Below are 15,132 nucleotides of genomic sequence, written 5' to 3'. Positions count from 1 at the left end.
AAAAAAAAAAAAAGCAAATAAGTTGGGACCAATGTGTAGTTGACCACAGTTTGAGTCCTGGACCCAGTGACTTAAACTCACGCTGGGCGTGTGTGTGTGTGTGTGCGCCCAAGATCCCGAGAGGAGAATGGAGGAGAAGGAATTGTGGAGTAGCTATCCTTCCTGGGGGGTGATTTCTTGCTTTCTTTTTCTCTGTCTCTCTCTCTGTCTTTCTGGAGAGTGCATGTGCTCTATAGCTCTCAGAAAAAAAAAAAGCAAATAAGATAATTCTATTAGTTAAAATTAAAACAAAAAATTAAGACAGGTTCTTGCTGTTGCACATTTCCTGCCTTAGCTTTAGTTGGGACTGCAGATGTGCACCACAATGCCTGGTTCTTTTCTTTTTCTTTCTTTTCCTTTTTTTTTTTTTTTTTTAATTTATGCCATAGATCTCATGCTCTCACCAGAAAGAGAAAGAGAAAGAAAGGTTGGGGGGAGGGGTGGTCACACTGCAGTCCTTTCTCTTCCAGTCTCCTTGCAGGGTTTTGGCATGTACACACATTCTCCTGATATGTTTTTCAAGCCTCTGGGTCCGGGACTGGAAGCGCAGTCAACCATGTGTGATCCAGCTCCCTTAACAACTCCATGCCATTAGCTGGCCCCAACCCCAAAATGTTTTCAGTAAAGTTTCTTTATTTTCTGTTCAAGGGAAGATAAGGTAATGATCAAACTCACACTAGTTGCTCAGCTTCAAATGGCAAGGATTCATTCCTTGGACTGTCCCAAAGATTTAAGAGGACCCAGAGCTCTGCCATACTGTGATCTTAGGAAGGGTCAGCAGGGAGAGGTTTGCCCCCATCAAACTCCATGCAACAGGCCATCACCCCTCCTCTCTTCAGGAGAGCAGTTCTCTCTCTTCCAGCCAAGATGGCTGACAGTGCGAACACCCTGCTACAATTTTCCTAATTTTATGTATGTCCACTGGGAGCGGGCTTCCCCCATCTTCAACAGCACCATGACACACTGTGGCAAGCAAACAAGTCTCATGAGCCTGCACGATCTAGAGTTTGCAGAACACTCCTTGATTTTTGTGTTCCTCCCTCAGTTATGGCTTCTATAAATTTTCCCCTGGGAATGAAGCAGCCTTGCCATACACCTACTGATAAAGAAGGTGTTGGCTGATGGCCAAGGCTGACCCATCCAAGGGTCTCCTGACACAATGAGGTTTCGTGGTCTAAATCAGTGGCTTCCACACATTTTTGAATGTGACCCTCAGTAAGAAATACATTTTACTTTGCTATCTGATATACACATGCATGAAACAACAGTTTAATAAAACACAACTACCACATTATTTTATTCATTCTATTTAAACTTAAAAATACTGGTTTTGGGACAAGACAGTGGAGCAGTGGTAATGCAATGGGATCCATGTGGTGGTTTGCATCCTGGGGCCTTCCTGTGTATGCCAAGCACTTGATATGATCTGGCTGAGGATGGATACAGTAAGAAGGCCTGTTGGAAGTGGCTCTTTCTCAGAAGTAAATCAATATTTAAAAATGCTAGTCTTAATCCATTGAATTAATTTATGGTTCACAAATAGATTCTGGCCCATAGTTTGAAAAACACTAGTCCAGGGCCAGGGCATGGTGGTTAAGGTGATAGATCCTACATGACCAATTATGTGGTTCAAGTCCCAGACTCAGCAGCTTGAAAAACATGCTGGGTGCATGTGCATGTGTGCCCCAAATCCAGAGAGAATGGAGAAGGGATTGAGCTGCGGCCATCGCCTGGGGGTGCTTGCTCACTCTGCCCCCCCCTCTTTATTTATTTTTAATTTAAAAAACTTTTTTTTGTGTTTCTTATATATTTTACTTCGTTGTCCCCTTTGATTCCCTCCCTCTCATCCTCTGCTGTATCCACCCTCCTCCCACACTGTCTCTAGTTGCTCTCCATGTTTTTATACCTGTCTGATATTTCAGTTTTTTTCCATAGAGTACAGACATTTGTTATATATTAATTGGGGACATACAATGCCTCTCTTTCATAATCTGGCTTGCTTTGCTTAGCAGTAAATCTTCCATATTTATCTACTTTCTATCAGATGCCAGAGTCTCATTGTTTTTTATAGCTGAGGAGTATTCCATAGTGGATATGTGCCATGTACATGCCCTACAGCAAATTTATAAAAAGAAAAGAAAAGAAAAATAGTCCACAGAAAATCTAGAATCTCACTTTTAAAAAAATAATTTGCCTGAAGGTACATGCACTGCTAGAGAGACAGAGAGAGAGACAGAAAGAGAAAGAGAGAGTGGGTGAGAGAGAAAACACCTCTCCAAGGGGAATGGTGGTACCATAATCCCTTCTCCTCCATTTCTCCCTCCTTTGGGGATTTTGCCTAGTGTATTTTTCAAGATGCTGGGACCAGGATTTGAACTTCATAGCCAGCCATGTGGTATCTGGCAGCTTTAACCACCAGGCTATGAGCTGGGCCAGATTTCACTTTTTCTTTCTTTCTTTCTTTTTTTTTTTTTTGAGAGATTTTCGCTATAGGACGTGTGCGCTTGCCAGACAGAGAGAGACATAGAGACAGAAAGTGAGAAATCACCCCCTGGGGGGGATGGTCACGCCGCAATCCCTTCTCCTCCATTCTCCTCTCGGGATCTTGGGCACGCACGCACACGCGCCCGGTGTGAGTTTTAAGCCACCGGGTCCGGGACGCGAACCGCGGTTGACTACGTGGGAGTCCAGCGACATAGCCATTACGCTAACTGCTGGTTCCCCAGATTTCACTTTTTAATAATTTCACAAAAGTACACAGGAAAGAGGAGAAAATGTTTCATGATAATTTTTTTTTTTGAGAGGTTTTTGCTATAGGGCGCATGTGCTTGCCAGAAAGACAGAGAGAAACAGAGAGACAGAAAGTGAGAAATAAGCCCCCAGATGGGATGGCTATGTCACAATCCCGTCTTCTCCATTCTCCTCCATTCTCCTCTTGGGATCTTGGGCATGGATGCACACGTGCCCGGTGTGAGTTTAAGTCACTGGGTCCAGGACTTGAACCGCAGTCGACTACATGAGAGTCCAGTGACATAGCCATTACGCCAACTGCTGGTCCCTTCATAATAAAAATGATCAAATATTTTACACTGAATTTCTAGTACATGGGTTTCCCCCCCCCCCCATGAATTCCATTGTGCAAGAAGCCGATCTCATGTTCTCTAACTTCGGAAAAGAATTTGCTGGCATTATGTTTGAATGTCAGATATGCATGCCTTGAGTATGGAGGTATGAGCTCGTGAGCTTGCAGGAAGGAGGCTGCTGTCACAGAGGGGTGAGTTCCTCCCCTGCCCCTGGTCCAGGGATAATTCCTGAGAAGAAGTGCGGTCTTCTGCAGGAGTGGGGCACAACCTTTCCTCTTGACCTAGTGGGTGTGGGAGATGTGGGACCTGGGGCTCTGTCTGCAGAGTCTGAGCCATAGCCGGATGTTGCTGAAACATCCTCCTTGGGTCTTGAACCTTATTTTACTGAGCTGATGTAAATTACATGTGGAATCCCAGAATATTTGGTGTTCATAGAGACTAGAGATGAAACATACATGCATAACAGAAGGAAGGATAAGAGCAGCTTGTCATACACTGTTATTTTGAGTTCATTAAATTGAATACTTAGATGTTTGTAAAACTTTTATATACTATGTAACTAAATATTCCCTATGACTACTGTTGTAGTTTTAGGACCCTAGCTTCTCAAAGTGACAAAGTCCTGCTACCATGAGCCTCTCTAGAATTTCTAACAGCTCAACCTACTCAGGGAGCAATGGGGAAGGGAGAGATGCTGTACCCCCTGAGCTCCCTCCCTCCCCCTGCCCTTGCCAGGACTGTGCCTCTCTGTGCCACGTTTTATCTTCAGGACGAAAACTAGGATGTATCTTTTTCCTTGTAATACTCAAGTGGATTGCAACCAGTCCATCTACATTATCTGGGGATGGATAGAATGATCACCCAAATGCAAGATGTAGCGCCATGCGCTGCTCTGGAGTGTGCAGCAATGCTGCCTTGCCTACATCCATACTTCTGATCCCTGGGCCATAGCTCAGCTGTGCTTTGGAGCTGATCAGTTCCTGTCCTGGCATGACTTAGTGCAACACTGCAAGTAACAAAACGGAGTAACAAGCAATCCATCAGGAAATCATTTACCCAGTTTGCCCTTCCACCAGCCGGAAGAGCATAATGATGACATAATGATGATGACAACCACAGCTGACATCAGAATAGCTATGTTAACTGTGCCCAGGACTCGGCCTCAGTGTCTCTATCACCGTAATATTGAGGTTTACACACCACTTGGAAATAATCTCCTTTGCCCTTACGTCAACTACCTGGAGTTTTATTAATCTCATTTTCTTTGCACTGAAAGTGTAGCTTTATGCAATAGATGAGTTTGGATAAGTAATTTGCCAGGGGAATCTAGAAAGTGAGAGAACCCAGAATAGTGTGGGGTGGGGAAGGGTGGTCTCACATAATCTGTGTATTTATGACTCAGCAATTTAGGGTAAAAGAGCAGGTGGTCTCGGGGGTGGGGGGTGGGAGGAGGCAGTTGTTCCCAGCTTAGAGATGCTATCTCCTTCCCTTTCTTGCCTGTGTCATACATTCTCACTCATTATACCCGCTTGCTGTGGTCCAGTCAGGCAGGTTTATTAAGTGAGCATGCTTTGAATTCTCTGCTTCTCCATTCCTCCATTATCTCACTACCTGGAATGTCCTTTCTCCCCTGTTAGTGCTTACATGCCTAAGTAAATTTTTTTCATTCTTCATTGTTAAGGACAAATTTTCTTCTTCGTCTCCTTTTCCTTCTCCTTGTCCTCCTCCTCCTTCTTTTTCTCCTCCCCTCCCCACCTTTTTTTTTTTTTTCTTTAAAGGAAGTATTCTATACATAACTCTAGTCTGAGGTCTACCAGCTGGTTAACCATGAAAATGATGCCATCTTCTTACTGATAGCCCAAGCCCATGGACTTTCTCATCCATAGACCCTCCCAGGTGGGCCAGACATTACATAATGAACTCCAGACATGAACAGGAATTGAGAAATACAAAAATGAGGGTAATCATACCTTAGAGGCTAGCCAGAGGTGATTAAATCAGATTCTATTTATGGCTACCCTTTATTGAGGCTTACTAGATAGATGTTGCCATGTATCTTGCATATATCATATCATTTAATTCTCATAAAAAATCTTCTATGATAAGTTTTAGTATCTTAAGTTACAATGGAAGCTAATGAGGTTCATAGAGGTTAGGTAACTTGCCTAAGGTCACACAGCCAATGAGGGATAGATCTGGTTCCAAACCTAGGAAAGCTGGACCCTGGACTCTGTGCTTTGCTACAGTGTGCCTTGTACAGACCTGGGACATGGTAAGTGGTGTGTAAATAGAATATTACTATTAATGGTACTTACTACTAATATTAAGTAACATTAAGTCTGGAAGGTGGGTGTGGAATATTTCATTAGCTCCATTTATAGAGGAGAAAACAGAATTTTAGCAAGATTTACATGACTTATTCAAGATTACAAAGTCAGTAGATAATGGGGCCTGGATTTTTATTTTTATTTTTTTAATTTTTAAAGGTTTTTTAAAGGGGTGTGAGCACTTAAGAGAGAGAGAGAGAGAGAGAGAGAGAGAGAGAGAGAAAGTGAGAAGTCATCCCCCAGGGTGGATGGCCACACCACAATCCCTTCTACTCCATTCTCCTCTTGGGATTTTTGTCACGTACCCACACATGTCTGGTGTGATTTTCAAGCCACCAGGTCTGGGACTTGAACCACTGTCAACCATGTGGGAGCCTAGCATCTTACTACCACACCCTTGGATAGATGTCTATTAACTTCACATCTGATTTTTTTTTTTTTTGCTTTACTTAATGATCTAAGAAGTCTGGGTATATTTTTCTGAAAGAGAGTTTTGCTTGGAACTTGGCAGCCAGGTCAGTTTTATTAATTGTGTGCTGTAATAGGATCCTGGGGAGGAAGGAGGGAAGCATGCCTGTGGCACACCTTTATGCCCAGAATTCTTTATTGCTTCTCTATTAGTGGCTACAAGTGCCAGAACTGGGCACTGAGGAATCCATAACCCCGTGCCTTGGGACTCCGTGATCTTCATACAAGCTCTAGTACTCCCCGTGCTTACAACCTGCCCTGGTTACAGTTCTGATTCCAGGGCCCTCAGTATGAGTCAGCTATTTCTCAGGGTGGGCTCAAGAATGACAGATTACCAGGGTGGGAATGGTGGATTCCTTGGGCATTAGCAGCTTGTGATTAAGTTACAGTCAAGTCACAAAAAATAGCCATAAACTAGATAGCTTAAAATAACAGAAATGTATTCCCTCATTGATCTGTAGGTCAGAAGTCCAAAATTAAGATGTTGGCAAGACCATGCTCTCTTGAAGTTTCTAGGGGAGAGTGTGTTCCATGTTCTTCTCTTCAGGTCTGGGTCTGTCAGCAATTCTTAGTGTGCCTTGACTTACAGCTGTGTAACCTGGTCTCTTCCTCCAAACTCACATGGTGTTCTCTACATCTTCACTTATCATCATCTTTTTTTTAAAATTTTTTTGAGAGGTGTTTGCCTTAGAGTGTGAGTGCTCACTAGAGAGAGAGAGACAGAGACAGTGAGAAATTACCCCCCAGGGGGATGTCCACGCCACAGTCCTTTCTCTTCCATTCTCCTCCTGGGATCTTAGGCATGCATGGACCCATGCCTGGCATGATTTTGAAGCCACTGGGTCCAAGACTCAAACTATGGTCAGCCATGTGAAAGTCCAGCGATGTAACTGCTATGCCATCTGCTGGCGCCCACATCCATCTTCTTTTAAGGACACCAGTCATACTGAATTAAGAGCCCACCCTACCTCAACATGACTTAATCATTACTAATTACATCAGCAACCGTTCTATTTCCAAATAAGGTTACATCTTGAAATACTGGGAGTTAGAACTTAAGCATATTTTTTGGGGGGAGGACAGGCCACAACATGTACCCAATAGAATTGTCTGGTAGCTGAGACCTGCAAAAGAAATAAAGAGTATTGGGGCCATCCTGTAGCTTAGGGGTTAAGGGAGCCAGAAAACACATGGCTCATTATGTGGTGTGAATCCTGGCCCAGCAGCTTGAAGCATGTGCACATACATGCCCCAATTCCTGACAGGATGGAGAAATGGAGGAGAAAGGATTATGGAATAGCATGCTCCATTGGGGAGGATTTTCTCCCTCTCTGTCTCCTGTGGTGAGAGTATACATATCCTTTGGCAATAATAATAAAAAAAGAGAAATAAATAAACAAAGATAGAAAGAAAGAAAGAAAAAGAAATAAGGGAGAGAGGGAAGGAGGAAAGAAGGAAGGGAGTTCAGACTCCTGGTCTTCTAATCCTGGCTTTTTCAACAGTGGTAGTATTAATCAAGATCCTAGTTTTCTCATCTATAAAATGAAGGGGGTTCTACTAGATATGCTAGAAGATCCTCTGATCTAACAACACAGTTCTTCTCAAGAAGAACTGTGTTCTTCCACAATTTCGTGGAGGTGTTGTATTGACATACTTAGTAAAGACGAGCAGCTCTTAGGGTGAGAGGATTTCATCTTATATGCTCGCTCTGATTTGGAGGCTGCCTGGAGCACTGGGCTGAGGGTCTTCCTAAGGCTGTTTTCAGGCCCAGTGGAAAACATGTCTGAAAATATTTGCTGTGGTTGTTAAAGAGAAAATGGCACGTGGATTATTCCTGGCCTGAGAATTCTGATGGGGAGAGATCAAAATGAACTGGGTTTCCAAGGGGGACTTCATGAAGGAACTGTAGCCAGCTATGTGCTAAGAGGAGTCGTGATTTCTCTTCTATTTCCTGAATTATTCTGAACATTTTCAGCTGGACTTTGCACATGGTAGTGAATTGAGTATTAGTTTCCACCTCTACCCCTCATCAGAGTATGAGCTCCACCAGGCAAGTCTCATGTTTCAATCATTTCTGCCTTCTTAGCACTAATACAACTCTTGGCACACCATGGCTGTTCAGTATGACAAACTGGGGGAGTAGATGAGAGGGAAACATTACACAGGTGGTAGAGGGGTGATTTAGGCAAAGACCTACCTATTTAAGGGTGACCTCTGCAAAGTCCCAATGATTACAGACTCCTGGAGTGTTATTTCCTCTTGCTGGGGAAACACCCTCTCAATGTCAGGAGTTACTCCCTGGCTTCATGAGGGTGACTCTGTAGTTTCACTTCCATTAAAGCTTCTTCTTTTCTCCAAAGAGTACATGGTTGTGCTTACTGGAACTCATTACTTTCCAGGTTCTAGGACTTTACGTGAGGAACAGATACTGTCTATGGTGTGTTTAGATTCATGGTGCCTTAATGTTAGAAGAAAGAGACTGAGTAACTTCTCTTTCTGGAAACCACAAAATACTCTAAAGAAATCTTACTGGACATAGTTATTTGAAAGGCTGAAATATATGAATATTATATTTACTTTTAAAAAATGAAAATAGCTTTAACATCTTTTTATAGGTAAAACTATTAAATGTTCATTACGGAGTTTTGTAATTTTTGTATAGATATAGTAAATAAGAATTCAGAAAAGTAGAAATAGTTTCTAGGGAGTTAAAAAGCATCTTTTTCTGCAACTAGAGTCAATTTTAGGTGCGCTTCATTTTAACTTACTTATCAGGAGCTGGCAAAAACTTTAGAAACAGTCCAAGAGTAAAGGCCTAAAACAAAACAAAACGGAACAATAAGCACTAGGATTCTTGCTTAAACAAGTACTGAATATTACATAAGAGTAGACAGGTCCAGGACCAGCAGGTAGCATGGTGGTTAAGGCACTGGACACACCCACATGGCCGACCATGGTTCGAATCCTGGACCTGGTGGCTTATTTTCTCACTTTCTCACTGTCTCTCTCTCTAGTCATATTGAAATAAATGAATGAATAAATAAAATTAAATAAACAATTACTAAAAAAAAAAAAAAAAGGATTACAAGAGCATGGGGGGGCCAGCAGGTGGCGTGGTGGTTAAGGGTGCTGGACTTCACCATGGTTGACTACAGTTGGAGTCCTGGACCTGGCTGCTTGCTTTCTCACTTTCCCTTTCTCTTTCTCTCTCACTCTGTCCCTCTCTGGTCAAATAGAAAGGAAGGATGGAAGGAAGGAAGGAAGAAGGAGAAGGAGAAGGAGAAGGAGAAGGAGAAGGAGAAGGAGAAGGAGAAGGAGAAGGAGAAGGAGAAGGAGAAGGAGAAGGAGAAGGAGAAGGAGAAGGAGAAGGAGAAGGAGAAGGAGAAGGAGAAGGAGAAGGAGAAGGAGAAGGAGAAGGAGAAGGAGAAGGAGAAGGAGAAGGAGAAGGAGAAGGAGAAGGAGAAGGAGAAGGAGAAGGAGAAGGAGAAGGAGAAGGAGAAGGAGAAGGAGAAGGAGAAGGAGAAGGAGAAGGAGAAGGAGAAGGAGAAGGAGAAGGAGAAGGAGAAGGAGAAGGAGAAGGAGAAGGAGAAGGAGAAGGAGAAGGAGAAGGAGAAGGAGAAGGAGAAGGAGAAGGAGAAGGAGAAGGAGAAGGAGAAGGAGAAGGAGAAGAAGAAGAAGAAGAAGAAGAAGAAGGAGAAGGAGAAGGAGAAGGAGAAGGAGAAGGAGAAGGAGAAGGAGAAGGAGAAGGAGAAGGAGAAGGAGAAGGAGAAGTGGAAGGGCATGGGACCAGCAGGTGGCTGGACTGGGTAAGGTGTTGGACTTCCCCATGACTAACTGTGGCTCAAGTCCTGGAATCGATGGCTTGATTGTGTGTGTGTGTGCGTGCCTAAAATCCCAGGAGGAAATGGAGGAGAGGGATTGTGGCTTGGTCATCCCCTCTAGGGAGTGATTACTCACCTTCTCTCTCACCGTTTCTCTGTCTCTCTCTCCAGCAAGAGCACATGCCCTGTGGCAAAAACCTGAAAAAGAAAAAAAAATAGATTAGAAAGGCATAAGGACAATTCACCTGCAGGGTCTCAGAGCAGATAGACAGGGCTGCCCACAACACCAGGAGCAAGATGAAACCAAATGGCACAGCAGCTATACACGTGCACCTCAGCTGAAAAAAATGCTGGGGAAGAAAGAAAGAAGAAAGGCTTTTGGTCAGAAACAGCAAAGAGCCAGAACCCATAACTTAATAATGGACAAAGCTGGGCCAACAGGTGTCATGGAAGTTAAGGAGGCTATATCTCACATGGCTGAATCTGTGGTTTAAGTCCCAGACCCAGAGGCTTGAGGATTACGCTGGGTTAGTGTGCGTGTATACCCAAAATCTTGAGGGGTAAATGGAGGAGAAGGGATTGTGGCATGGTTATCCCCCTAGAGAGGTGATTTCTCACTTTCTCTTTTTCTCTCTGGTGAGCACATGTGCCCTATAATACACAAAAAAGGGAAAAACAAAGTTAATCTGACATCTGAGTAATTGGTCCCAGGTAATAATTTAACAAAGAAAAGTATTTAGAAATATCATACAAGATAAATTCCATGAAATGAAGTGAATAGGTCTGAAGGGTATGCTGTAAGCTAAGAAACACTGATACAGTAACCAATATTAATTAGTGATTCATAGAATCATAAAAATCAACATCTACTCACATCTTGTTAAGTTACTCACTTCAAGAAAGAATTCTTCAAGTACTTATGAAGGAAAAAACAAATTGCCTAAGCAAGAAATGTTCAGGAGGGAACAGATAGTTCTAGGCTTCTGTATAATGACAGGAAGCCAATGGAATAAGTTCAGCAGAGTTCTGAGGGAAAGTTTAAGAACACTTATTAGAGCCAGCCTGTGGTGTGGTGGTGAAGGTGACTGAATTCTTCATGACTGACTACATGGCTCAGCAACTTGAGAACATGCCATCTGTGTTTGCTTGTGCCCAAAATCTCAAAAAGAGAAAGAAGTGAAAAGGAGAGACTTGTGGCATGGCTATTCCCCTAGGGGGATGCTTTTTCACTTTCTCTCTCTCTGTGTCTCTCCAATAAGTGCATAGCCTCTGGCAAGATTATTTTTTTAAATTAGTAATTTCTTCGGCTTCACTTCAGTTTCCTTTTTTCTGTAAAGTTCAAGTAAAATCGAATTCAATACTTTATTTTTAAAAAGCTTGTGGAGGGGCCAGCAGATGGCTTAGTTAAGGCAGTCTACTGTGGTTTGAGTCTTGGACCTGGTGGCTTGAAAATCTTGTGAGGCACATGTGTGTGCATGCCCAAAATCCTGAGAGGAGAATGGAAGAGAAGGGATTGTGACATGGCTATCACCCCCTGGGATGAGAGTTGATTTTTCACTTTCCCTCTCTCTGTCTTTCTGTCTTCTGTGGGCATGCATGCTCTATGGCAAAAACCTAAAAAAATAAATAAATAAATAAAAAGTTTGTAGAATATGATCTCATTCTTTTAAAATTGTTTGTCATATCTATTTGTTCATCTATTCTATCCATGTGCCTGAATAAAGAAATGTCTATTATAATCATCACCAAATGATGATAATTATTTTCAGTTGGTGGACTTTTGGATGATTTATTGCTTTCTTCTTTGTACATTTCTTTTTGCTTATTTTTAAAAGTAATGAGAATGTATCATTTTATTTTTTAAAAGAATTATTTTATTTAACTTTATTTATTTTTAATTTTACCAGAGAGGGACAGAAAGAGAGAGAGAGAGAGAGAGAGAGAGAGAGAGAGAGAAAGTGTGAAAGCAAGCCACCAGATCCAGGACTTGAACCTCGGTTGGCCATATGGGAGTCTAGCGTCCTTAACCACCATGCCATCTGCCTGCCCTAAAACGTATCATTTTAATAAAATGAATAAAGTTATTATTTAGAGAAGACCAATGAGCAAATAGGAGAAACTCTGTAACATATGTAAGAATAAGTATTATTTTCATAGCACATAAAAAATTTCTACCAAATAATAGGAAAAAAGCAAAATGCAAAATTAAAAATTGGATGATAATTTATATAAGAAATACAGCTACACATAAAATATATAAAACATATAAAATGATGCACAGTCACAAGGAAAATCAGAGAAATACAAATTAAAATGAGAGGTGTTTTTTTTTTTTTTGCTTGCCTGCACATGTGCTTGGCAGAGAGAGAGGGAGAGAGAAAGAGAGAAGTGAGAAATCATTCCCCTAGGGGGTGGTCACACCACAATCCCTTCTACTCCATTCTCCTCTTGGGATTTTGGTATGCACACGCACACATCCAGAGTATATTTCAAGCTGCTGAGTCTGGTATGTGAACCATGCAGGTGGCCTTATGGGACGCAACCACCTTAATCTACCTGCCACCTGTTGGCCCTGAGATCCTTTTATTTTGGTTGCAAAGGCACATGTGCTCACCAAAGAGAGAGAGAAAGAGAGAAAAAGCACCCCAATGATGGAAAGGAATATTGACATAATCTTTTTTTCCTCCATTTCTCCATCCTGTCAGGATTTGGGGAACATCCGCACACATGCGTAGCATGTTTTTTTAAGGCTCTGGGGTCTGGATTTGAACCATGTTTGGACACATGGGATCTAGCTCCCTGTGCAACAGAACTTAACCATTGTGCTACAGAGCTAGACCCCAGGTTCCCATTTACATAGGTTTTGTTGCCATATATATTTTCTTCTTACAAAGTTGCAGTGAATCTTTAAGTGGAATGCCTTGGTTTGAAAAGGGTCAAGATCTTATGAAAACACCTGGCAGCCTTATGGAGCTGACCCTGAGATAGCCTTTTTTTAAAAAACCATTTTCCTCAGACTGATGATGATAAAAAAGATTGTTAATTTTTAAAAGATGTTTGTTTAGCTTTTTATTTTTATTTATTTTGTTTTTGCTATAGGGTACATGTGCTAGCCAGAGAGAGGCAGAAAGAGAGAGAGAGAGAGAAAGAGGGAAAGCAAGAAATACTCCCCTGGGGAGATAGCTGTGCCACAACCCTTCCTCACTGTCCTCTTAGGATTTCGGGCATGCACACACATGTGCCTAGTATAATTTTCTTTTCTTTTTCTTCTTTTTAAAATAGATTTTTAATACAGATTTTTAATATGTGTGTGCTCTCTGGAAACACAGACAGAGAGAGAAATTGTCCCCCCGGGGTGGGGGATGGCCACACTGTTATCCCTTCTCCATTCTTCTCTCAGGATTTTGGGCACACACACATGTGCCTGGCATGAGTTTCAAGCCTCTGAGTCTGGGCCTTAAATAAACCTCAGTTGGCCACTTGGGAGTCCAGCATCTTAACCACTATACTACCTGCTGGTCCCAAAACCTGTGTGATTTTCAGGTCTCCATGTTCAGGACTTGAACTGTGAAGCTGGTCATATGAAATCCATTGCCTTAACCTCCATGCTACCTGCTGGACCCTTATTTATTTTTAGTGGTAGTGAAAATTGAAAACAAACTAGAGGACCTCATACTATAGACCACTGCATGTTCTGAACATAGTGGATCATACATAATGATTAGGAAAGCTCTGTAAGATATAAGATATATTACTAACTGAAAGAGCAAATAATAGAATGATGACAATTATGTAAACATAAAAAGTTATTTAGCTGTGAGGCATAAGTATGTAATTACAGATTTCATAGTGGCTGCCCCTGAAAGAGGAATGGGGTTGATGGGAGCATGAAGGGGCACTTCTGTATTTTAGACTGTACACTTTTGTGTTTGGATCTTTTGCAGGAGGGACATTTTCATTTATTATGTAATTTTTTAAAAGTAATGATTTTATTTAACTTTATTTATTTCTTTATTTTCATTTCACCAGATAGAGACAGAGCGAGCGAGCGAGAAAGAGACAGAGAAAGAGAGGGAAAGTGAGAAAGCAAGCCGCCAAGTCCGGGACTCGAACTGTGGTTGGTCATGTGAGAATCCAGTGCCCTTAACCACCATACCACCTGCTGGCCCCACTTATGTAATTTTTTAAAATCTGAAGAAGGGGAGCAGATGAGCCTAAATTGCCTAAACCTAATAGTATGGTTTAGATAAGGCTGGGGCTGGGACAGCAAGTAGAGATGATTACAGACAACAGTGGGGAGGAGTGGGTGGGAAAAGGAGATGTTTAATGCTTTAGTGTGATCTCACAACACCGAGTAACAACCAGTTGTTCGTAGGAGATATGCCAATTGTTTATATCCTGAAATTCCCTTTTCTATGGGACAGTTAGTCAGGTATTTGAATTGACCATGAACAGAGAACTCTACATAAATTGTGAAAGGGCCCTCAGAGAAGACAGAAGAGGGCTGGACTCAAAGGTACAGATTTGATGGAAACATCTCTTATTTCACTTAAAAAAAAAAAAAAAGCTTAGTTTTGCTGTAATGGTCATGTGATGTCCATGTTAGGGACCTGTAGCTGGGGAAGCCCACCTTAGAGGTGAGGGCCTCTGGTCTAGTTACAGTTCTTCCCTGCCACATAGAGGGAGTTGTGCATGTTAGAGAATGGTGTCTTCTGCTGTCACAGGTAAAGTTCTGCTTTCAAGGGGAATGTGATGTATCTTAGCTGGAGTCGGTCCCAGGGTAGGACCCATAATCCTCTCTCCTATTCCCCTTAGGGCCGCGATTGAAGAGAAGTATGGCAAAGATCTGCTCAGCCTCTCTAGGAAGAAGCCATGTGGACAATCTGAGATCAAGTAGGTACTATATTTCTTTCTGCTTTCCAGGTTGGCTCATAATACACAGAGGAGCAACCATCACTTCAGTAGACAGAGCTGGCTAGTAGATTGGAGGGGATTACAATTTTTAAAATCTTTTGTTTTCTTATTTTCTTTGAGAGTTTTGTTTGTTTGTTTTTGCTACAGGGTATGTGTACTCACTGGAGAGACAGAAACAGAGAGACAGAATGTGAGAATCCCCCCCCCCCCCCCTCCCCGGGATGATGGCCATTCTGCAACTCCTTCTCCATTCTCCTCTCAGGGCACACATGTGCATGCACCCAGTGTGAATCTCAAGCTGCTTGGTCTGGGATTTGAACCATGATCAACTATATGGGAGTCCAGCACCCCAAGCACCATGCTACCTGCTGGCCCCTTTTTTATTTATCATTTTCAACTATAAAAAGTCCAGACAAACAGAAAGAAAGCTAAAATGAACTATGAAGTCACTAGTCATTATTAATATTTTCTAAATTTTCC

At 42.1% G+C, this 15,132-nt stretch overlaps 1 protein-coding gene across 1 annotated transcript in view; it reads left to right on the top strand.

Annotated features, from left to right (window-relative positions):
• Nucleotides 1-15,132, top strand: part of PSTPIP2 (proline-serine-threonine phosphatase interacting protein 2) — a 120,661-nt gene that overhangs the window by 56,666 nt on the left and 48,863 nt on the right. The window contains exon 3 of the mRNA XM_006144409.3: nucleotides 14,554-14,631. Coding sequence (XP_006144471.1) covers nucleotides 14,554-14,631 — 78 coding nt within the window. The remainder of the gene's footprint in view (nucleotides 1-14,553; nucleotides 14,632-15,132) is intronic.

This window comes from Tupaia chinensis, unplaced genomic scaffold (genome assembly GCF_000334495.1).
Source record: "Tupaia chinensis unplaced genomic scaffold, TupChi_1.0 Scaffold000119_1, whole genome shotgun sequence".
NCBI lineage: Eukaryota > Metazoa > Chordata > Mammalia > Scandentia > Tupaiidae > Tupaia > Tupaia belangeri.
The sequence above is the reverse complement of the archived record's forward strand: the minus strand, read 5'-3'. Positions and strand labels throughout refer to the sequence as shown.